The sequence below is a fragment of the Pan troglodytes genome, chromosome 12, assembly GCF_028858775.2.
Source record: "Pan troglodytes isolate AG18354 chromosome 12, NHGRI_mPanTro3-v2.0_pri, whole genome shotgun sequence".
Classification (NCBI taxonomy): Eukaryota; Metazoa; Chordata; class Mammalia; order Primates; family Hominidae; genus Pan; species Pan troglodytes.
This window is the reverse complement of record NC_072410.2, coordinates 15,901,015-15,925,551: the sequence shown is the minus strand read 5'-3', so window position 1 is coordinate 15,925,551 and position 24,537 is coordinate 15,901,015. Positions and strand designations below refer to the sequence as shown.

The window sequence follows — 24,537 nt, the reverse complement described above, 5'->3', positions numbered from 1 at the left end:
ATGGGGAGCAGGGCAGCTTAGAATTTCAACTCTAAAACAGAACTACGACTGTGTCTGTGGCACTTGGTGGAGGTTCTCAAGAACCTTTTTTTTAAAAATGAGACAGGGTCTTGCTCTATAGCCCAGGCTGGAGTACAGTGGCACAATCTTGGCTCACTGTAGCCCCAACCTCCCAGGCTCAAGTGATCCTCCCACCTCAGCCTCCTGAGTAGCTGGGACTACAGGTGCATGCCACTACACCTGGCTAATTTTTTTTTTTTTGAGACGGAGTCTCGCTCTGTTGCCAGGCTGGAGTGCAGTGGCGCAATCACGGCTCACTGCAACCTCCGCCTCCTGGGTTCAAGCGATTCTTCTGCCTCATTTTCCCGAGTAGCTGGGACTACAGGCGCGTGCCACCATGCCCAGCTAATTTTTGTATTTAATAGAGATGGGATTTCACCATGTTGGCCAAGATGGTCTCAATCTCTTGACCTTGTGATCCGCCCGTCTTGGCCTCCCAAAGTGCTGGGATTACAAGCGTGAGCCACTGCGCCCGGCCTGTACCTGGCTAATTTTTGTATTTTTTATAGAGACACGGTCTTGCCATGTTTCCCAGGACGGTCTTGAACTCCTGGGCTCAAGCAATCTACCTGCCTCGGTCTCCCAAAATGCTGAGATTATAGGCATGAGCCACCATGCCCAGCCAAGAACCTCTTTCTTGAGAGCTTCTTTTCTTTTGTTTTTCAGACAGGGTCTTGCTCTGTTGTCCAGGCTGTATTGCAGTGGTGTGATCACAGCTCGAACTCCTGGGCTCAAGCAATCTTCTCATCTCGTTCTCCTGTGTAGCTGGGACCATAGGTGTGTGCTACCACATCTCGCTAATTTTTTATTTTTATTTTGTACAGATGGAGGTCTTGCTATGTTGCCCAGGCTGGTATCGAACTCCTGGCCTCAAGAAATTCTCCTGTCTCAGCCTCCTTAAGTGCTGGGATTACAGGTATAAGCCACCACACCCGGCCCTCAACCTTTATGTATACAGTTGTTGCTCAGTATGTGCAGGATACTGTTTCTAGGATGCTGTGAGGATACCAAAATCTCAGACACTCAAGTCCCTGATATAAAATGCATAAACCTATGTACATTGTCTTGTATACATTTATTTATTTATTTTTGAGACGAAGTTTTGCTCTTGTCGCCCAGGCTGGAGTGCAATGGTGTGATCTTGGCTCACAGCAACCTCTGCCTCCCGGGTTCAGGTGATTCTCCTGTCTCAGCCTCCCGAGTAGCTGGGATTATAGGCATGCACCACCACACCCAGCCAAGTTTTTGTATTTTTAGTAGAGATGGGGTTTCACCATGTTGGCCAGACTGGTCTTGAACTCTTGACCTCAGTTGATCTGCCCGCCTCGGCCTCCCAAAGTGTTGGGATTACAGGGGTGAGCCACTGAGCCTGGTCCCATCTCGTATACTTTAGATCATCTCTAGGTTAATTATAATGCTTAGTACAATGTAAATGATATGTAAATAGTCATTATACTGTACTATTTGTACTGTTATATTGTTATTTTTCTCTAAATATTTTTGATCCATAGTTGGTTGAATCCACGGATGTTTGGATCCAGCCCCTGGATATGGAGGGCTGACTTTAATCTTCCCCCATCCTTAAGTATCCTGTGAAGTTATAAATGATGTGTGCCATGTCTTACACCAGCAACTGTGCCCCCTTGGCCTGGGCACATGTGGCAACTGTCCATGCATCATGTTGTTTAGGTGAGCTTGCTGTTTCTGTCCCTACTGCTGTTGGCCCAACATGGAAATATGAACTAGGTAAATAATTTTCAAAAATCCAGACATTAACTTATTTGCCCCTGTAGGAGTCTTTTTTCCAGAGCTGATGATAAGAAGACAGTTTCCTTTGCAGCTTCTTTCACCTGGCATCTATTTCACACAGGAGGGAGGTAAGTTTTATTTTCAATGGCACTAAAGATTGTTTTCCTGGATTGTTTTCACAAACTGCACATGAACAATGTTTCAAAAGTATTTCCTGAATTAGGTGATGTCTGCAGGGAGCCATGAATCATGCTGAAAACAGTATCGTTCAAAACTTTGCCAGGAAGTCTCTGGCAGAAGTGTGTTAGCGAGTCTTAGCAAACACAGCTGCTTCCTTTCTGTTCCAATCAATCAGCCCAGCCTAATTTCCACAGTACAAGGGTGGTAAGTCCTAGATATGCTTGCTGATAACTGCCAGCTTTTAGCATGTGCAGGTTAAAGTGCCTCTTCCTAACTGCGATAGCAGATTAAACTCTTCCTAATAAACGTTGTTCTAGAGCTTCCTGAAACTGGACACAGAAACAGGTCTTAGGGTCCACCAGGGACAGTTCCCATGATTGCTGGCATACAACACTGCAGCAGTGGCCGAAAGTAGTGTCATAAATCAGTAACAAATCCAACTCTTTGATATTATCATCTTACTGCTACAGATTACTTGGAAAATACGCCAAAGATAGAGAAAAAGTAACGATAACGATCACATTTCAAACCATAGCAATCACCAACCTGAATTTCCACATTACCCAAGTGTTTTTGTGTCAAAGTGGCACCAATCTAAAACTCACACAGATACTTACCATCACCTTCTATAACACGATTGCAGTGGAAGCAAACATCACCAAATAGCTGAAAATAAAAAAAGGTGGTCGAAGTTCAAGATGTGTTAGAATTTTTAGAACATTGAACATTTAAAAATAGCTGGCTATCTAAATTGAGGATTTATCACTACTAGAGAAAATTAGTAAAAGTTCTTTGACAAGTTTTTACTTCTTACAATGAAAGTAATTCACTCTCATCAATTAAAAGAAAAACTTTCCGGATGACAGTTTGAACACCCAAATAAGTGATGCAAAATATAGAAATCTGTGAGTCCATATGGATAAGAAATAGATAAATGAATAAACCTATAGACGGGAGAGGAGGTGGGTTCTTGCTCAGGCAGAGCGCTGAGGACCAGACTATGGATGGAGGGCATGGGGCTGGAGAAGTGTCGTTTGCAGCTGGCGCAGAGACAAGAATCATCAAGGGGTGCGAAATCTAGGGCGGGTTGATGAGGAACAGGACATTTCCGTGGTCATAAAATGATTGCCCACAGATTGCTTCTTTCTTACAAAGGAGGGAAGGAAATTGTAATTCACAGTGATGTTATCAGCCAGCACCATGCCTGGGAGATCACCAGTGCAGGAGAGGTATAAAATGCTCCAGGGGCAAGGTTCTGAGAAGATGCCCTGCCACTGTATGAGGCCACAACCTGCTGTGTATAACCTCATCTAAGCACAGAGAAGCACCAGGTGAACCCAAGTGGAAAGTAGTCTATTAAAAAGGGGTTAGGGGCCCTCTGCATCCCTCCAAAATGTCAATGTCATCAAAAATTTTAAAAGACTCTGGAAACGTTCCAGATTTAAGAAGGCTAAAGAAACATCACAGCCAGAGGCTGGGTCCAGTCTGGGAGTGGAAAAAATGCTGTGAGGATATTATTGACTCAAGCGACAAAACTGGAATAAATGGGTTAAAGTATGGTATCAATATTGATAACTACAATTATGTTAGAGAGTTCCATATTCTTGGGAAATATACACTGAAGTATTTAGGGGTAAAGGAGTATGACGAACTTATTGGCAAATGCTTTAGAAACAGCCATCATACTTGTATATAATATTTACGTAAGTATGTGTTTTACACAGGAAGACTGAGCTTGGGAAATGATAAAGCAAACTGTGGACTTGAATGAAAGACATACAGGTATTCTTTGTATATTTTATAGTTAGCTTCTGAGTCTGAAATTATTTCCCAAATAAAAAGTTAAAAACAAATCTCTACTGAACAATGTACATCTTCCAAGAGATTTCCTTGTAGCTAAACTACTGATAAGCTTAGGTTCATAAAAGTCTATCTAGCATCCAGTGACTAAGGTCAATACCTGGTTATAGTGAGTTTCACAATACGCCAGGCCTTTCCTCTCATAATGGCGATGTCCAAGAAAGGGTTTCTCACACTTGGCACAAACAAAATGCTGAAAAAAAATTGCTATAGGTCATTTTTGAATTGCCATATTTTATATCTAATAAAGTAAATACCAGAGTTAACCTATTTTCAGAGAAGATGAAGGAAAGTTTGAGACAGTCATTTCATTTGGCCATAGGTGGCCCCATAATATAATACTTCTGCAGTTGTAATTCAGGTGTCTGTCTTTGAAGGTTACTTTAAGACATAGCCTATTAAAATAGCCCAAAAAGAGAATAGAGGTGAGCATCTCAGTAGCACCTATAAAGGAGGAGCTGCTGCTGGATACAGACCATGGCACTTCCTGCTTCAAGAAGGCTTTAGGAGCAAAAGTGCACATCCTGTATCATTACTGAGACATTCACAAAAGCAGTGTACATTCTATATTCTTAGCTGTCAGCAAAGTCAATTGTCTTTAAAATGTCCACGTTTAATCTTTAGAGTCTCCTAATCTTGCCAGGACACCTGAATCATGAAGATTTGAAAGTACTGGTTACCCCTGAATCATGGGAGATTTGAAAGTATTGGTTACCCCTTAATCATGGAGATTTGAAAGGATTGGTTACCCTTTGCCATTTAGAACTCACCTCCACATGCCACTGCTTGCCCATGGCGTTCACCACGCGCCCTTCGATGGGCCGTCGGCAAGCGCCACAGATGGGGACCCCCATTTTATCATGGCATGGCAGGCAGTATAGCTCCCCTTTCAGCTCCCGTGCATCGGCAGTCAGCTCCTTCCTGTCCGTGAGAAAGACACACAGCTTAATACTAAGAGAGAAAAATGGCCAACCGATGGGGCTAGCACACTTTTTAGAAGGTTTTTAAAGATATTACTATGACAATCCCTGCAAATTTCTTTTTTCCCCTTTAGAGGTGATCAGAATAACCTGAATTAATAGGCCTGAACAGGTTTCAGACTCCTACCAAAACATCTGTATCTTAAAAGGATAAGATGCAAGACTAGGTCAGATACATACCACCACACCAGTCATATTCATAATTTCCTTCTTATATTATCACATTACATTTTAGTCCATTTGTCTTCCTTTAAAAGCTACAGGGAATAATCACAGTGCTGAGGGTAGACTCAGTAATACTACCTGCTATGGTGTGACTGTGTCCCCAAAGTTCATGATCCCCAATTCTGAGGTGTTGAGAGGTAGGACCTCTAAGGGGTGATTACATCACGAAGGCTCTGCCCTCACAGATGGATTAACGCTGTTACTGAGGGGGTGGGTTCCTTATAAAAGGACGAGTTCAGCCTCCTTCCTTCTCTTCCTTCCCCCCTCCTCTTCCCCCACCATGTGATGCCCTCTGCTATGTAATGATGCAGAAGAAGGTCCTCACCAGACGCCAGCCCCTTGATCTTGGACTTCCCAGCCTCCAGAACCATGAGCCAAATAAACTTCTGTTGGTTACAAATTACCCAGTTTGTGGTATTCTGTTACAGGCCCATAAAATAGACTAACACACGACCTTTCCAAGCAAACTGAGAAGTTGGGAGACTAGTTCCATTTACTAACAATTATTTAAATTGTCACAAGCTGTTGAAAAGAGTTATAGGTTAATAGGTTTATTTTCATAAACAACAAAATGCCCAGAATTTTCCTTCTCCAAATGCTCAAATTAAATATTATTTTCAGTCTCCTGCATCAATAAACATTTGGTATGAGATGGTCCCAATTAGTCAAACGGACTTGTTTGAATTTCATCCCTTTTATGTAATTCTGTAGGAGAGATGCTAATGAAAAGTGGACAGAGGTGAATCCCCAAGAGGAAGGACAGGCAAGAAAACGAGATAAGGCACAAACTGATAATTCAATCACAAAAGATGAGATGGCTGAACTTATACAACCAAACTGTTTTCTTTCTTTCTCTTTTTTTTTTTTTTTGAGACGAGTCTTGCTTTGCTGCCCAGGCTGGAGTGCAGTGGCGCGATCCACACTCACTGCAAGCTCCACCTCCCAGGTTCACGCCATTCTCCTGCCTCAGCCTCCTGAGTAGCTGGGACTACAGGCACCCACCACCACGCCTGGCTAATTTTTTTATTTTTAGTAGAGATAGGGTTTCACCATGTTAGCCAGGATGGTCTCGATCTCCTGACCTCGTGATCCACCCGCCTCGGCCTCCCAAAGTGCTGGGATTACAGGCGCGAGCCACTGCACCTGGCCCAAACTGTTTTCTTAGTATTTGGCTTACTGTTTCTTCTCCATCCCTACTATAATTTAGCAAGTAAGTTCACATTAACTACGGTAAAGAATATTTTTTTATTTTTATTTTTGAGATGGAGTCTCGCTCTGTCTCCCAGGTTCAAGTGCAGTGGCGCAATCTCAGCTCACTGCAACCTCCGCCTTCCGGGTTCCTGCCATTCTCCTGCCTCAGCCTCCCAAGTAGCTGGGACTATAGGCACCCGCCACCGTGCCCGGCTAATTTTTTTTGTATTTTTTAGTAGAGACGGGGTTTCACCGTGTTAGCCAGGATGGTCTCGATCTCCTGACCTCGTGATCTGCCCGCCTCGGCCTCCCAAAGTGCTGAGATTACAGGCGTGAGCCACCACGCCCGGCCAAGAATCTTTATCCACTAAATTTTTATACTAGGCAGCAAACTGAGAAAAATTCATAGCCTAACAATTTATCATAACTTATTGAAGACAAAAAATTAAATATATTTCTTTTAGATATAAACCAAGCCAAATTAAATAAATATAACAACATCTTTTAAGATAATACCTAATTATTACAACTGTAAAAGTTATGCATGTACAGAGATAAGACCTTTTTTTGTTTTTAGATCTTCGATTGGAAAAACATAGTGATGACAAATATTTCTGGGGCTACTGGGAATATTTTTAATATGGACTGATAGTTGATATTATAAGATTATTGCTAATTTTCTTAGGCATAATAAGAGTATTGTGGTTCTGGCCAGGTGCAGTGGCTCATGCCTATAGCCCCAGCACTTTGGGAGGCTGAGATGAGTAGATTGCTTGAGCCCAGGAGTTTGAGACCAGCCTGGGCAACGCAGCAAGGCTCCATCTCTACAAAAAATTTAAAAAAATTAGTCAGGAAGGGTGGTGTGTGCCTGTGGTCTCAGCTACTCTGGAGGCTGAAGTGGGAGGACTGCTTGAGCCCAGGAGGGTGAGGCTGCAGTGAGCTATGATTGCCCACTGCACTTCAGCCTGGGCAATAGAGCGAGAGAGACCCTGTCTCAAGGCAAAAAAAAAATTTACAAAAAGTATCGTGGTTCCATAGGAAAATGCTCTTATTCTCAGGAGACGCATACTGGGACTCATGAGAAATTTTAGAGGTATGCGTATACAGGCACACGTGCACACATACATAGGAGGGTGAAACGAGAATGTGGACTGTATACACACAAGCATGGCAAAATGTCAACTGGTGAAATGAAATTAAGGGTATACAGGTTTCATTATATCATTCTCTTGACTCTTCTATAGGTTTAAAATTTTCTAGACTAAAAATTGGAGAAAAACAATTTGGTTTGCTAGAGTAACAGAAATATAGATAAATGTAATCTTTCATTCCCACTGCTTGTGTAATAAAAAAGAAACAATTCCAGTACCCGCAGTTGGCGCAGTTGAAATGGTCTGGATGGTAGGGGTCGTTCTTGAATATCAGAGGCTGCTCATCGATGATAGCATGGCATTTCTGGCAGATGTATTTCCCAAGGCCTCTGGCTTTCTCACGATTATGACAGGGGCGACACAGGTGTCTAAACAGAGTCAAAACTTAAATTTAAAATTTTAGGTTCTTTCTAATGGTTAAAAAGAAATATGCTTCCCTTATCTCTGAAAAGAAATTAAACAAACCATTTCTTAAAAAAATCACTCCTGTGCTTCACGGGGCAGAATCAAGCCACATGAAAAATGTGTTCCAACCCTAATATCTGACTGATTTTTAAGAAACTCCATCTAGGTACATCCCCCATTGGTAGTTCAGCCATGCATGGAGCAGTTATGCCCTGTGAACAGCAACACAAGGGTCCACTCCCAGCAGCAGCACTCAGTCAACACACTGCAGTGTCTGAGTTCCCATGCCCTCAATTCAGTGTCCTACAGAACTGCCTTACATCCCACATGGAGAATACACGTGATCTTGTCACAGTCACACTGTCCACCCACATCTGACAAGGATGAAAATCCACCTACCTCCCAGCATTCTTGACAAACCCGATATCTGCCAGAACTTCCTGGCAGAGGTCACAGCGGAAGCACTCCGGATGCCAGCTGTTATTCATGGCTTTGATAACTCGGCCAATGATGAATTCACCTGTGGGAAAGCAACACACAAAGGATGTTACTAAGTAACATCCTAAGTAACAAGCATGGCACTTTATTTACTGAGAGAGCAATTAAGGAAAAACAGTGAGGAAAAAAACCGTTGAAGCCTTTCTCAATAGAGGAACTTTTTTTTTTTTTTTTTTGAGACAGTTTCGCTCTTGTTGTCCAGGCTGGAGTGCAATGGCACCATCTCGACTCACTGCAACCTCTGCCTCCCGGGTTCAAGCGATTCTCCTGCCTCAGCCTCCCAAGTAGCTGGGATTACAGGCGCCTGCCACCATGCCCGGCTATTTTGTATTTTCAGTAGAGACGGGGTTTCTCCATGTTGGTCGAATTCCCGACCTCAGGTGATCGGCCCATCTTGGCCTCCCAAAGTGCTAGGATTATAGGCGTGAGCCACCACACGTGGCCAGTAGAAGAACTTTTTATGTGTCTACCAGAGTAAGCACATTAGAAAAAAAGTTTATTTCATCGAATTTTTGTTTTTGATTCAACAGCCACATTTTTGGGCTGTTTTGTGTCATCTCTGAATCTAGCTTTCCTTTCCAAACGAGCTACTAGGCTCTCTTGAATGCCTTTTGGTTATTTCTGGTCATTGTCAACATAGACAACTGAAATCTACAGCACAGTTTCTTATAACCCATACTTAATTTATTCTTTCATTAAACCTTTAGAACATTCTACCCAGTTTCTTCAATCTCTGGAAACCTGGCAGAGGTATTAGCAACCAGTGAAGTGGCCAACGTGCAAGCAAGTCCATCACTTATGCGCCGTGCAAGCAACGCTTAAGCATCCCTAAGCTTCTGAAGCACCTCACTGATACCTTCCCTGCCTCTTTCCGGGCAAAACCAAAAGCAAGTAGGTAAAGGTTGTGTTAACACAGGAAAAGAACACTCCCAAACGCCACCCGATAGGAGTCCTAGTTCATCCCAAAATACCTCTACCTTAAATGTCCTTAAAAATCAATGATCTCTAGGTTTTGATACTCCTCCAGATTGTTCTATGTTAACAATAGGGAAGAGGAGTGATGAAGTATCCAACAGTTATTCATAATGAGCACTAAAAACCATTTTTACCATCGATACTTCACCAGTGTGAAATGACTGAAGTAATGTGGAAACTTACTTTTTTTTCCCCCCAAGATGGAGTTTTGCTGTTGCCCAGGCTGGAGTGAAGTGGTGCATTCTCAGCTCACTGCAACCTCTGCCCCCTGGGTTCAAGCGATTCTCCTGCCTCAGCCTCTTGAATAACTGGGATTACCGGCACCTGCCACCATGCCCAGCTAATTTTTGTATTTTTAGTAGAGACGGGGTTTCCCTACGTTGGCCAGGCTGGTCTCGAATTCCTGACCTCAGGTGATCCTCCTCCCTCCGCCTCCCAAAGTGCTAGGATTACAGGTGTGAGCCACCGCGCCTGGCCGGAAACTTACTTTTTACTTGACATTTAGCAGTAAAACTTACCACACTGATGACAGCAAGGGGCAAAGAGCATCTGAAAGTCATGTTCACAGTACTTTCTTCCTTCAAACTGAAAGAGAGGGTACCACCAACTTACAAACACGAAACAATCACAGGAGAAATATATTTGATGAAGATATACAGGAAAGATGTTTCTAAACTAAGAGTTCTACTCTAAGAATTTATAACTCTACTGGGATTTTAAAAAGCAGATACTCTTTTGCACCATCCATACATCTACATGTTGGTACAGGAAAGACATACGGAATAAGTAGAGGCTAGAGTGAACAGTACACCTACAGGGACTGGTGACCTGGCCTCTGACTGTGCTGAATTGTTTTCTGGCTCAAATACCCTGCCTTTAATGAATCTGATGAAAGCTATGGATCACCTCTCCCTCCAGAAAATATGCACATACATACAACTCTCCTCCCACATTTTTCAGGTCGATATCTGTAATTCTCACTGTAACCTCAAATATTTACAAAGGGCAAATATTCTAGCACATTGTATTTTATTATTTTTTTAAATGGGAGTCTTGCTATGTTGCCTAGGCTAGTTCTTGGACTCCTGGCCCAAAGCAATCCTCCTACCTCAGTCTCTCAAAGCACTGGGACCACAGGCGTGAGCCAGTACGCTCAGCCCTAGCACATTTTAAAATGACCAAAATCCATTAAAAAACATTCTCTTAACAGCCAAGATTTTTACATCTTTCATTTCTTGAACTGTTTTCGTTTTATGTGCTCCAATTTTATCCTAGTATATTTTTGTACTTGTCTTTAACTGATCACCCTATCATACTTTTCTGCAATTAAAAAATATATATAACATGAAATTTTAAAATGTGCTTTCTGAATCCATAAGGCTGTAAAGGTTAACATTTATTTTCTTCTGTATTATCATTAGAATGATTAGTATAGGACAAGCAAGACACAAATATTAATTTTTTATACTATCTGTTTACTTGAAAAGCATATCTTAGTGATAGTGAAATGAGTAGGGCTGCCCTTTCCTCCCACAATTATTTCATGTATCTCATGCATCAATATGGCTTTCCACTATAAGACTCAGCTTCAATATTAATTCTAGGTCTATTTTCTATTTTGGGTGTTGCTTTTTTTTTTTAAATATAGAAATGCTAAGAAGCCTTTTTCACATTACTAACTTGTGAGAAATGTTATAGTAATGTCTCCCCTTGAGTCTTCGAGCTCCTTACAAGTTATATGCCAAAAGTCATACACTGTTTGATTATTAAAATCCATTTTTAATGATATCCATTTTTAATGTATCAGTTGTCAACTCAATTTCCTCAAATTATGGCTATAGATTTAGTGCATCCAATTTAGTGAACATATCTACCATAGCTTAACTGGCAAAGTCAGTTCTTACTGTTGAACCAACCAAAGCAGATTTTCTCCTAGAAAAAATAACTTTTTTTTTTCCCAGAGTCTCGCTCTGATGCCCAGTCTGGAGTGCAGTGGTACAGTCTTGGCTCACTGTAACCTCTGCCTCTTGGGTTCAAGCGATTCTCCTGCCTCAGCCTCCTGAGTAGCTGGGATTACAGGCACCCACCACCACGTCCAGCTAATTTTTGTATTCTTAGTAGAGATGGGGTTTCACCATGTTGGCCAGGCTGGTCTCGAACTCCTGACCTCAAGTGATCCTCCCGCCTTTGGCCTCCCAAAGTGCTGGGATTACAGGTGTGAGCTACTATGTCCAGCTTTCACTTTTTAATTCAAATGAATAAGCTGTAATATATTTAATGTATCTTTTTGTTTTTAGACTAGTTCTTGCTATGTTGTTCAGGCTTGTCTTGAACGCTTGGGCTCAAGTGATCCTTCTACATCAGCCTCTTGAGTAGCTGGGATTACAGGCACACACTACCTTGCCCAGATTAATGTATTTGGTTTTTAAAGTTTATTAACAGAAGAGAATAAATTGATATGCTATTACTCAATACTATGCCATACTACATTATAATGTGCAGCCAAAAGTGTAAGTATTTATGAAGCACGATATATTTCTGATGAATGTATGCCATCTATATGTATAAAAATCTGATGTTTAGCTTTTAGCAGTAATTAATGGAACTACCATATGATCCAGCAATCTCACTACTGGGAATATATCCAAAGGAAATGGAATCAGTATGTGGAAGAGATATCTGCACTCTCATGTTTACTGCAGCACTATTCACAATAGCCAAGATTTGGAAGCAACCTAACTTTCCATCAGCGGATGAATGGATTAAAAAAATATGGTACATATACCCAGCGGAGTACTCTTTGGCCATAAAAAAGAATGAGATCCTGTCATCTGTGGCGACATGGATGAACCTGTAGGACATTACATTAAGTGAAATAAGCATAGAAGGACAAATACTACATGATCTCACTCATATGTGGAATCTAAAGAGGCTGATTTCATAGAAATAGAGTAAAATAGAGGTTGCTGGAGGCTGGGGAGAATGGAGTGGAGGGGATGGGGAGAAGATGGTCAATGGGTACCAAGTTACAGTTAGGACGAATAAGTTCTAGTGTTCTATTGCACAGTAGAGTGACTTTGGTTAATAATATATTGCATTTCAAAATATTTCAAAATAGCTATTTCAAAATAGCTAGAAAAGGGGTATTTTATATGTTCTTACGACAAAGAAATTAGAAATGTACAAGGTGATGGATACGTTAAATACCCTGATTTGATTTTTACACAATGTATACATGTATTGAAACATCACACTGTGCCCCATGTGTGTAATTATTACGTCAATTAGAAACAAAAAAAAACAAAATGACCACAAAACAGCCTTCTGTATCTGCTGGGTCTGCATCCTTGGATTCGATCAACCAAGGATAAAAAAATATGTGGAAGAAAAAACCCCAAACAACAAAAAATACCAATAGAAAAATAAAAATAATACAAATTTAAAAACACAGTATAACAACTATGTACATAGCATTTACATTTTATTAGCTATTGTTTAAGTAATCTAGAGATAATGAAAAGTATACAGGAGGATGTGCATAGGTTATATGCAAGTAAGTATACCATTTTATATCAGGGACTTGAGCATTCGAAGATTTTGGTAAGCTCTGAGGGTGAGGTGGGAGTGGGGTGCAGGGGGTGTCTTGGAACCAATCCTCTGTGGATATCATAAGACGACTGTGTAAAAAACTCATAAATAACTCCATTAATTTAGTTAGAAATGATCAACTTTTATTCTGTATTAAATGAAAGAGAAAGATGTATATTGCATAAAAACACAAAAAAGTAGCCCAGCAGTATATATATATATATATTAAAAAGGTTGAAAATATAATCACTGTATATGATAAAATAAAATTAGGATTAACTATAATTTGGAAACATCTTTTAACAAGACAGGTAGGAGTCAAGAACACTGACCATGGATCCAGACTGCCTGCGTTCAAAATCTGGCTGAAAGACTCATTGTGTGGCCTTGGGCAAGTTGCTTAACCTCTTAGGGCCTCCCAAGAGTCAAAAAGCGATACTGCTTTGGTCTGTTTGTTCTAGCTCATGGGCATACCCTCACTGTGACATTGTGAAATACATATTTGGTCTTCCTCCCAGTTTCTTGGCATACAGCTCCTAAAATCCTTGGAATCTTAAAAGTGATGTCTTTGTATATGTTAATGAGGTGCCTCCTGACTGGCAGCCCCTAGGTAGATTTAGGATGGGACTGGTTACCAGAAAGACCAAGGCAGAATCGGATGGTTGGGGTTTTCAGCCCCACCCTCCAGCCTTCAGGAAAGGCAGAGAGGAGCTGAAGGTTAAGTTGGTCACCAGTGGCCAAGTGTTTAATTCATCATGCCTACATAATGAAGCCTCCGTAAAAATTTAAAAGGACAGGGTGCAGACAGCTTCTGGATAGCTGAACACAGTGTAGTTTCCCAGAGGGTGGTGCAGCCAGAGAAGGTGTGGAAGCTCTGACCACCTTCCCCTATATACCTCACCCTACGTATCTCTTCAGCTGTATCCTTTGTAATATCCTTTTAAAAAAATTATTTTATTATTATTATTATTTTTTTTTCAGAAACGGTCTTGCCCTGTTTTTTCAGGCTGGAGTGCAGTGGCATGATTATAGCTCACTGTAGCCTCCAACTCCTAGGCTCAAATGATCTTCCCACCTCAGCCTCCCAAGTAGCTGGGACTGTGTGTGCCATCATGCCTGGCTAATTTTGTTATTTTTTGTAGAGACAGGATCTCACTATATTGTCCAGGCTGCTCTTGAACTCCTGGCTTCAAGCAATCCTCCCACCTGAGTCTCTCAAAGTGCTAGGATTACAGGTGTGCTCTACCGTGCCTGGCTGGTAATATTGTTTATAATAAACTGGTAGAGCCAGGCATGGTAGCATGTGCCTATAGTCCCAGCTACTGGGGAGGCTGAGGCAGGAAGACTGCCTGAGTCCACGAGATGGAGACTGCAGTGAACTGTGATTGTTGCACTGCACTCCAGTTTAGGTGACAGAGCTTGACTTTGTCTCAAAACAAACAAATAAACATAATACTAATAATAAACCAGTAAAAGTGTTTCCCTGAGCTCTGTGAGTTGCTCTAGCAAATTAATAGAACCAGAAGAGGAGGCTGTGGGATTCCCAATTTACAGAGCATGTCAGCCAGAAGGACAGGTGAAGCAATCTGGGGCTTTCAATTGGCATCAGAAGGAGAAGACAGTCCTGGGGCTGCCCCTCAATCTGTGGTCTCCAGATAGATAGTGTGGGAATTGAATTGAAGAATGCCCAGCTGGTGTCCACTGCAGAACTGATTGCTTGCTTGGCGTGTGGTGAAAAATTCCCACACGTTTGGTCACAGAAGAACTTGTGTTGATTGTTGTGGTGTGCAAGCAGAGGGAAAATGGTTTGTGTTTTCTATCCACCTCATTCACAATTTCTTACCAATGCTCTTTGCTTTGCTCTCCCAGAGCTTTCCCTTAAAATGGATAAATTCTTCTGAAATTAGTCAGGGGATGAAAAAGGCTAAGTCCTAAAAGGAAAGCTGTTGGCTGGGCGCAGTGGCTCATGCCTGTAATCTCAGCACTTTGGAAGGCCGAGGTGGGCAGATAATGAGATCAGGAGTTCGATACCAGCCTGACCAACATGGTGAAACCTGTCTCTACTAAAAATACAAAAATTAGCCAGACGTGGTGGCATGCGCCTGGATTCCTAGCTACTGAGGAGGCTGAGGCAGGAGAAATCGCTTGAATCCAGGAGGCGGAGGTTGCAGTGAGCCGAGATCATGCCATTGCACTCCAGCCTGGGCGACAGAGCGAAACTCTGTCTCAAAAAAAATAAATAAATAAAAAATAAAAATAAATTAAAAAGGAAAGCTGTTATAACTACTGCCTATGTCTCTAAATTCAGCATATGCAGTCATCTGCTGGATAACATTTCTGTCAACAATGGACCATATATACTACCATGGTATATGGTATATTTACTGTACTTTTTCTGTTTGGATACTTTTAGATACACAATACTCACCATTGTGTTACAACTGCCTGCAGTATTCTGCATAGTAACATGCTGTACAGGTTTGTAGCCTAGGAGGGACAGGCCATACCATATAGACTAGATGTGTTGTAGGCTATGACATTTAGGTTTGTTAAATACATTCTCTGATGTTTGCACAACAATGAACTTGCCTAATGACACCTTTCTCAGACATTTCCCTGTGGTTAAGGGGCGTGCATATCTGTACCTGAATACAGAATATCCAACACAGTTCCTAAAGCCAAGCTTCTCCTTAACGAGAAAATACATAAGGCAGGAAAAGACTAAGCCTTATGGATTTCAGCACTCCCTAACTAATCCTTTTTGATGGGTATCCTGGAGCAATTAATGATAGTAAGATTTGGGATCTCTTTCTTTTGCAATGTGAGAGAAGTACTACTGTGAATATAAATATGTTTTCAGGCAAAGAGAAAAGGATCCAGAAATTGAGTCCTTCAAAACCAGAATAGGAGGACTTAGAAATAGATTTCCTTGCCACCATTCATCCTGCAAATCTCTTGCACTCTGGGCTATGCTTCTCCAGTGTCACAGCTACTGTTAATTCCAGGTGGAGAACTTCTGCTATAATGAGCTGCCTCTTTTCTACAGTGTGTAGAAATGATCAAACATAGTATAGCTCAACTTTTGAGCCTGAGAGAAAGGCCAGAAGTTGATCCAAAGTAAAACTCTACGATATAAAATTTTTTAAAAATCAAGAATCATAAATTGGGAGGAATTAAATTTCTATAAATATAGCCTTTCTAGGTAACTACACATTACATCCCCAAACTGATTTAAACAACGAATACAATAAGCCTGTTAGAATTATTAATGGTCCAAATTGTTTATAAACAAAATGCCTTAAGAACCCTGGGGTCCCACCGCTTGTGGAAATGGGTTGCTTTGTGTGGGGGAAGATGAGCTCCAAGAATGGCTCTAACTGTTTTAAGTTTTGGAGTTCTGTAAATATTCCCTTTAGGGGAAGAAACAGTTATTCTGAGCTGCTTTCAAGTAAGCTCAGAACGGGAAACCAGCTGGAAGTCTCATTTCCAGTCAAGTGCAAAGTTGCAAATCTTCATTTGGTACTTTATACTGGTTTGTTATAAACTGCCTTGAAGTGAGTGGATCCACAGATAAACAGATGTGCTGGTTGGAAGTGTCTTCCATTTCAGTTTCTGCCTTCCTGAATAATCAGAGTAAATGAGTGAAGAAACCTCTTTGTAAAACATCTTGCTACAAGACTACTCATCATAAACGGGTCTTTCCTGGCCAGGCGTAGTGGCTCACTCCTGTAATCCCAGCACTTTAGGAGGATGAGGCGAGCGGATCACCTGAGGTCGGGAGTTTGAGACCAGCCTGACCAACATGGAGAAACCCCGTCTCTACTAAAAATACAAAATTAGCTGGGCATGGTGGCGCCTGCCTGTAATCCCAGCTACTTGGGAGCCTGAGGCAGGAGAAGCACTTGAGGCCGTGAGGCGGAGGTTGCAGTGAGCCAAGATCGCACATTTGCACTCCATCCTGGGCAACAAGAGTGAAACTCTGTCTCAAAAAAAATAAAAATTAAAATTAAAAATTAAAAAAATGGGTCTTTACTGTTAATGCATTTTGTGATGGGAAAAAAGGGACACATTTGTGAAATCCAAACTAAGGAGAGAGAAATGTGAAGCACCAACAAAGAACCCAGCCCTGAGCATGTACTAAGTCAGGGTTAATCAGCTGCACACCAGGTCCCTAGTCCTTGGTTCAGTCCATCCCACTCTGCAGTACTTCCTGGACTTAAATCACTCTTGTAACTGTTGGCTCTGCTTCACTCCCAAAAGTATTTTCTTATGGGAAAAATTAAAACACTTCTTTTACTGGAGATAATGCTGGATGTCACAAAGATTTAGGAACCACTATAGTTAGCGTTAGGGCCTCTGGGTTGAAAGGGTATTTCCCTGGGGAAATGGCATCTAATCACTTGAGCTCAGGAGTTCGAGACCAGCCTGGGCAACAGGGCAAGACCCTGTTTCTGCAAAAAAAAATTTTTTAATTATCTGGCTGTGGTGGTGTGTGCCTGTAGTCCTAGCTACTAGGGAGGCTGAGGTGGGAGGATTGCTTGAGCCCAGGAAGTCAAGGCTGCAGTGAGCCATGATTGTGCCACTGCACTCCAGCCTGGGTAACACGGTAAGACCCTGTCTTAAGAAAAAGAAAAGAAAGAAAAAAAAAGAGAAACTGTAGTTGAGACAGAAATACTGGTGCTCATTTCTTCAGATATATGTTCTGGTAAGTGGTTAGGAAACAAGGATCTCATTCTATACTTGCCTCTGTGGCCAACGGGAAGAATGTCCTATTTAATTCAAAGTACCAGAAAGTTCTACCATAAAAGTAAATCACATTTTCAAGGGGAAGCGAGTGCACAGACCCCACCTCTAAGTCTTCCTAACTAGTCTTCTAGAGAAAAGAAAAAATAGAGGCTGTGGAAATCAGGGAAGGAAGTTGTTGTGATAATGAGACAAAAGCAATAACAAAGATATAGAGTGGCGAAGATGCATTTATTATACAAAGACTGAAGCACATCAGTCATGTCCCAAATGGAAGGCAAACTGGGTAAGTTTCCAAGCTTTCTTTTCTGGAAAACAACTTATTGCTGGATATAATTGAAAGTGAAGATTATTTGTTAGCAGTCTTGGATAGTTTTTTTCTCTAATATCATTTAACCAAAAAGAAATGTCTTATTCTCCAGATGCAGGTTTACACATCCCTGGGCTGGTTTTAATGATAAACAATGTAGCCAAAATAGTAATCTTCCTCAGGACCCAACAGAGCTTGAACTGGGCAACAGCCCATGAATAGCCTAGTTCTGGGTATTCATCGCATCTTTTGGAATAACAGCACACAGACCCAGGGAGGGTATTTATAGTCCAGTGTGAGGGTGGGCAGGATGAGATGAGTCACACTTTACTCTTCGCTGCTCAAGGCTGTTCTGAGCTTCTCCCTCTGACTCAGCACCAGTGGCCTCACAGCTGACGGGGCCTAAATGCGGCAGCAGGAGCTCAGGAAGCGGTCATGCTGCTTAATGAAGGTAGCTTAACCATCATGTTCGTTCCTAAGTCACAGGCAAAATGGGAGAAAGAAGGTGACGGAGGGCTGGGGCTCCAGGGTGCTCACAGGGGAAACAGCAAGCCAGGGATATAAGGAAAATGTTGGGGAAACAAAGCCTGTCTTTTTCTCTGAGTTCTTCTCTATTGCTCCCCTGGACCGAGCTCTCCTAAGGCCTTTGTCATAATCACCCATTTCAATAAAAATATCTTATATTTAAAAAGAATATGTAAGGGAAAGAATATTGTATTGGATACTAGGAGACCAGCTAGGCTCTCATCTCTTTCATGTCGCAAACCTGCTATGTTATCAGACATTTCAACCTCTCTGGACTACAGGAGAACAAAAAAAGAAGGGAGGGATACAGAAGGGATTCATATAGTGAGAAGACCATGCTCTCTCCAAGCCAGCTTTCCAGAATTCCCTTCAATGTGCCTTGGGAGTCTCACCTCCTTCCTTGCCATAGTCCCGGCAGGCCTCCACGGTGCCGAGGTAGAAGCAGGTCCTCAGGTCCCTTTACCTGAATTGAGTCATGGCTCACCACCACTACCACCAGCAAACGCCCTCTCTTCTTGCTGCCACAGCACCTAGGGATTTCCTATTCCTTCTCCTCACCAGCTAATCACAGTCTACCTATAGCCTCGGTAGGGGGTCTCTATGCCTGATGCCTCCATTCACACCTCTGGAGCTCCTCTCCTGCCCTCTTCTGCTGTGGTACATTGGCCTCTCCTGCTCCTGTCCATCTTCACAACTGTCATTTGCCCATCCCTAAATCCATCATCCTTGCCCAAAAGATTCCCACTGCCCAGGGAAGGAGTCAGGAAGAACAGGAAGAACTGTAAGAAGATACATAGAGCATGTTTGGAGACCTAAAGAAATAAACTTAAAAAAAAAAAAAAAAAGAACTAGAAGAAAAGAGAAAACAAAAACCTCTTTCCACTGCTAAGGTTTTTGTTGTTGGGAATGTGTGTTTTGGGGACACAATAGGAGCTTAAAAAAATGTGTGCTAGTGAATAAAATAGCATTCCTTAACCCAAACCCTTAAAGCTGTTTCCGAGTTGACATTATTACATCCTTGCTAGCCCTGTATTTCATGTACCCATGATGGGGTAAACAGCTTTTCTGTGGGATAGCCTGGGAACCCCACTCTCATGTTTGTTTCTATGGGAAAATGCTGCCTGAGTGGCATACAATGGACTTACCAATGATCTTTGTCAACTACCTTTCCTTGCTCAAGCATGGTTTATATAACAGGGAAACATAAAAATCTGCTAGGCAAAAGAAGAAATCAAAGAGCAGCCATCTCCAGCTATAAAATAATTCTATATACATATATTATCATATATAGATGTGCATATATGTACAAATATGTAAGAAGTAAGGTGGTAAAAGTAAATTACCTATTTGATCTAACACACACATACACCTCACTCTCACCGTCATTTATAGCCTGGGGTCAGCATCTCTAGATTATCCCCCAAAATACATGTTTACTGTGAGAAAGGAGTTTCAGTAGGCCAGACATGGTGGTTCATGCCTGTAATCCTAGCACTTTGGGAGGCCGAGGATCACCTGAGCCCAGGAGTTTGAGACCAGCCTGGGCAACATAGGGAGACTCCGTTTCTATGAAAAATAAAATTAGTTGGGCATGGTGGCACATGCCTGTAGCCCCAGCTACTCAGGAGGCTGAGGCTGGAGGATCACTTGAGCTTAGCAGTTCAAGGCTGCAATGAGCTATAATTATGCCACTACACTCTAGCCTGGGCTATACAATGAGGCTTTGTCTCAAACAAAACAAAACAATAAAAAACAACGAGAAAGGGGTTTCGGTAATGTTGAGAATACCAAATACACTACAAAGGAAGTGCAGACCATATGCTAACACCCGAGGATCAAGAAAAACAAATATTTGGAAAAGAACATAGACACCCAGGAGAGCTAAATGTAGACAGTATAGTTCCCTAAAATACTTATTTTTTTTTCCCTTAGAAAATAAATGCATGGACGCTCCTGGCTCGAGGCTGGGAAGTTGTGGAGGGGGTGACGTACACTGCACGCTCTCCTTTAGAGCAGGTCCAGTGGTCCTCCGAGAAGGGGGAAAGACACAGAGACAGGAGTGGGTGAGGTGTGTAGGGGGCCTGAGTGTGGCTGAAGACTCGGAAAGAATTTTGTATGTGGAGCTGAGCTGCTTAGGTCTGAAAGGCTCTGTCATAAGGGACTCTGGGTTCTGAAATAGGACGATGAACTGAGCAATACAAATAAATGCGGGGTCTGTGAGGGTGTCCCAATCACTCCACTGCCCATATGGGCCATAGAGATGCCACCTCTGACCTCACAGCTATCAAATACCTGGCATGCATCTGGCACTTCAATTCAGTCTTTCATCCTGAAACTGAACATGAAGGAGGAGGCCTCAGGAAAGAAGGGCAGGAAGCAGGAGGGCGGGGAATGGCACCTCCCTGCTTTTGTCCAGTGCAACTCACCTCATAGAAGAGTCCTTCTGGGAACTGCTGGAAGCACTGAGCGCACACGAAACACTGCTCATGGTACAGCTCCCCATTACTGTTCACGATCTTCTCAGCGGGCGCAAAGCCGCCCTTGCAGCGCTCGCAAGTGGCGCTGGCCAGGGCGTTGGCCATGTTGCTGTAACACGCAAAGAACAGCAGGTTGCAGACCGTCAGCCACTTCTTAGATCGAAGATCAAACAACACTAAGAACCGAGCAGCAAATTCTATCTGATCACAAAAACCCTATTTTATCTAAAAAGCTCAATTTCTTGCTTGTTCCTTACATGCTCTGAACTCGGACTCTTCAGCCTCTTTACCGTAGCATCTGAGGCTCTGTAAGGGTGTCCCACTTTGATTCTAACATTTTTGGCATTCCTCTTGCTGAATATACTATGAGTGCGTGCCTACTACGTGTTAGGCACCTGAGACAGAGATGAAAGTTACAAGCTGCTCTCAAGGAATTGGGTTTATAGCTTAATAAGTAGCTTAATTAAAATATCCAAAAGTCAACATCTCAAGGCCAGTTTCTTTCCCTTCTGAGAACAGAATCTAAAATGCATGTCAACTAAATGCCATGTCATATAACCTAGACACGGGTTATCCCTTTGATTAAATCCTGTGGAAAACAACTGCTTAAGTAGCCTTAAAACCAGCCAAGATGCCCCAGTCCTGTTACCTAATCGGTAAGACGAACCTGATTACCAGTATTATAAAATGTATCTTAAAATCACAGAATTTTACATAATAAAGATCATTTTACAGATGGCAAAACAGGTTCACAGAGATGGAAGGATCAGACCAACATCACAAGGCTAATTAGTTAAAGGAAGGCACAGGACTAGAAATCCAGGTTCCCTGCTCATAAAATCACACTGTCAATCAAAACAGATTACACCACGAATTTCAAACACTTGAAAGGACATGACAGGGATACCACCACATTTCATAGGTTAGGAAAGTGACACCAGGTTGTCAAGTAACCACTGCTGCGGCTGGTGACGTGGGAAATTCCCCCATCAGTAGCCTCACTACACCTTAAAACACAGAAGGCATTCAATAAATAATCTCAGGCTCTAACCAGTGTGCAGTTTGGAAGAAGGAAAGCAACATGGCAGACGGCTGCGGTGACTCACACCTGTAATCCCAGGACTTTGAGAGGCCGAGGACAGTGGATTACTTGAGGTCAGGAGTTCGAGACCAGCCTGACCAACATGGTAAAACCTCGTCTCTAGTAAAAATTCAAAATTAGCCGGGTGTGGTGGCACATGCCTGTAGTCCCAGCTACTTGGGAGGCTGAGGCAGGAGAATCACTTAAACCTCAGAGGCGGAGGTTGCAGTGAGCCAAGATCTCGCCACTGCACTCCAGCCTGGACAACGAGAACAAAACTCCATTTCAAAAAAGAAAAAGGAAAAGAAAAGCAACATGGCTTTGACAGGCATACAATTAGATGAGGATTTCACGTGAAGACCTATTTATTTCTTAAAAGTCCTAGAAATGGAGACGGTCCCCCATGCCAAGCGGTCCTTCAATTTTTGGCAAGTTTATTTTCACAGGCCTACCCACAGCATGAGCTCCACACCTGTGTGTCTAGTTCCCTGGTACAGCTTCTGACCTTCCAGATATTTAATCAATGTACTTCATGAAGTTATTACCAATGTTCTCCTGAATTTTCACAACCAACTAGTGAGACAGACAGGTAGACAGTCTCCATTCTATAAACAGAGTAACTAACTGCCTTGCCCCTATTGGTTTCCAAGTTTTGCTGTTTCCTTAGCAAAAGTGGTTCCACTTACTTGCTTCACTCCCCTCCACACCTCTGGAAGACAACTTTCCCTCTGCCTTCCTCCCCAAAATGTTTCACAAAACAGTCATCCTGTTTTGTAGCCTTCCATAAATAACTGCGTGCAGACACACCATGTTCATCACTTCAGACCAGTCAAAGCTCAACTTTATTTAACAGGTTTGAATGCAGAATTAAAATGTCACAAAAAAAAGGAAGGAAGGGAGAAAGGGAAGCAGCTTCACTGCTCAGTAAACCTGGCCTAAGCCTCATGTTAAAATGAATTTCCATTTTGTCATTTCAAAGTTACTGTGGGTTGGGGAAAAAATCTGTAAAATTCTCATCATCGCCCAGCTTTGCCGTAAGCCAGATGATTGTGGCAGTTTTACAAAACTCTGGAGGGGTTTGTGCTTCTTCCCTCTTTCTGACCAAAGTCCACAGGTATTCCTGGATGAAGGAGCACGGTAAGCTCCACATCTGCCTGGTCATTCTCAGTGCTGTTCTCATTATTGTTCTGAGGAAAAAGTATTTTAAACTATTTGGAAACCGTAAGATGCTGCTCAAATATATGGCTCTGTTGTTAATTCTAAACCCTCTCAAAAGATTCACCAAACCTCAGCAATCTTAATGGGACTCTAAAAAAGCCCAAAAAGAATATTCTAGAATGTCCTGGATCATTATCACCTAAATCAGTCGTTTTCAAAATGTCAGCGTCACCATGACCCTTTCAGGAGGCAGAAAAGTCCTCTCTTTTCCAACTACATCTCTGTGGGAGGCCATGTTTTCTTCATACATTTCATCTAAAACAATAGACTGTAATAGGTTGAATGCAGAAACAAATCTGAGAAACTTTTATTAACAAGATTCGCAAAAATGTAACACAATGCCATCCTTTCCTCTAAGCCTCTTCCATTTTGGAAAACAGTTATTTTTCATGAAAACATTAATATTAACATTTACTATTATTAACACATAATAAGCTTAGTGTTGTTTTTAAATGAATTAATAAGTATTTTAAATTGTTCCCAGTTTCAATTTCTCATATGGTAAATACTGATAAATGAAAGTTCTTTGGGGACCTTAATAGTTTTTAAGAGTGTTAAGAGGCCCTTAGATTAAAATGTTTGATTATCACTGACCAGTTTAAACTCATAATAATATAGATTGTTTCTACTTAAGTTCAAATACTCAAGTAGAATTAGGAAATAGGTAGATACATCATAAAAACAAGCACACAGTTACTTCCTACACACAGGAAAAATCCGCTAGTTTTAGAGGTAATATAATATATATTTTGCAAGAAGTATTCCTTTTCATCACAAGCAGGGGGAAAAAGGAAACAGAACCATCACCTTGCTGCCCCCTGAACCAGTCAGGCTTCCCTTTCCTCTTTTGCCTTTGACCCTCTGGCACAATGCCTGTTTTTTTTTTTTTTTAATGTTGATTTTATATTTAATACTACAGATGACAGAAATTACTTTAGAAAAGTCATTAGTGATAGTTATAGCTACCATCAGATTAGTTATAATTAATTAGCTAATTTTTCAGAAAAAGATTTTCACTAAAAAGTGTTGATGACAAGAAATATGTAAGTGGGGGAGTATCTATCTATCTATCTATCTATCTATAGATAGATATTTATATGTAAAAGTCAGGCCAGGCATGACTGATGAAGCTGATCTACTTCCACAAATCAACCTCACACAGCACAACTGATATCTTGCTTTCCATTATTCAAGTATGCAAAACAAATTGTTTGGTCCTAAAATGCAGCAATGTATAAATCCAAAAATCTTCTTGAGAGTTCACCAAGCAGTTAAAATGTGGGTTACTGTATTATTACAATTCCCCAGTTACTGTCAAACA

General features: G+C 41.7%; 1 protein-coding gene and 1 long non-coding RNA gene across 17 annotated transcripts in view; one reads left to right on the top strand and one right to left on the bottom strand.

Moving 5' to 3' along the window:
- Positions 1 to 24,537, bottom strand: part of LOC459477 (LIM and senescent cell antigen-like-containing domain protein 1) — a 155,165-nt gene that overhangs the window by 6,596 nt on the left and 124,032 nt on the right. For 10 of the 16 annotated variants that reach the window (XM_024354511.3, XM_024354510.3, XM_024354513.3 and 7 more), the window contains exons 2-8: positions 20,867 to 21,026; positions 9,793 to 9,859; positions 8,201 to 8,321; positions 7,615 to 7,764; positions 4,620 to 4,770; positions 3,950 to 4,042; positions 2,607 to 2,655 (exon numbers count right to left, since the gene is read on the bottom strand). In XM_024354511.3, the coding sequence (XP_024210279.1) occupies positions 2,607 to 2,655; positions 3,950 to 4,042; positions 4,620 to 4,770; positions 7,615 to 7,764; positions 8,201 to 8,321; positions 9,793 to 9,859; positions 20,867 to 21,026 (791 nt within the window). Of the gene's footprint in view, positions 1 to 2,606; positions 2,656 to 3,949; positions 4,043 to 4,619; positions 4,771 to 7,614; positions 7,765 to 8,200; positions 8,322 to 9,792; positions 9,860 to 17,817; positions 18,391 to 20,866; positions 21,027 to 24,537 lie in introns of those variants that run through there. The other 6 variants (XR_010149286.1, XM_063789473.1, XM_063789474.1 and 3 more) reach the window with 2 other exon arrangements.
- On the top strand, positions 1,576 to 5,457 carry LOC129143248 (uncharacterized). The gene is made up of 2 exons (XR_008546507.2): positions 1,576 to 3,771; positions 5,366 to 5,457. It is a non-coding gene; the product is annotated as an uncharacterized LOC129143248 (long non-coding RNA).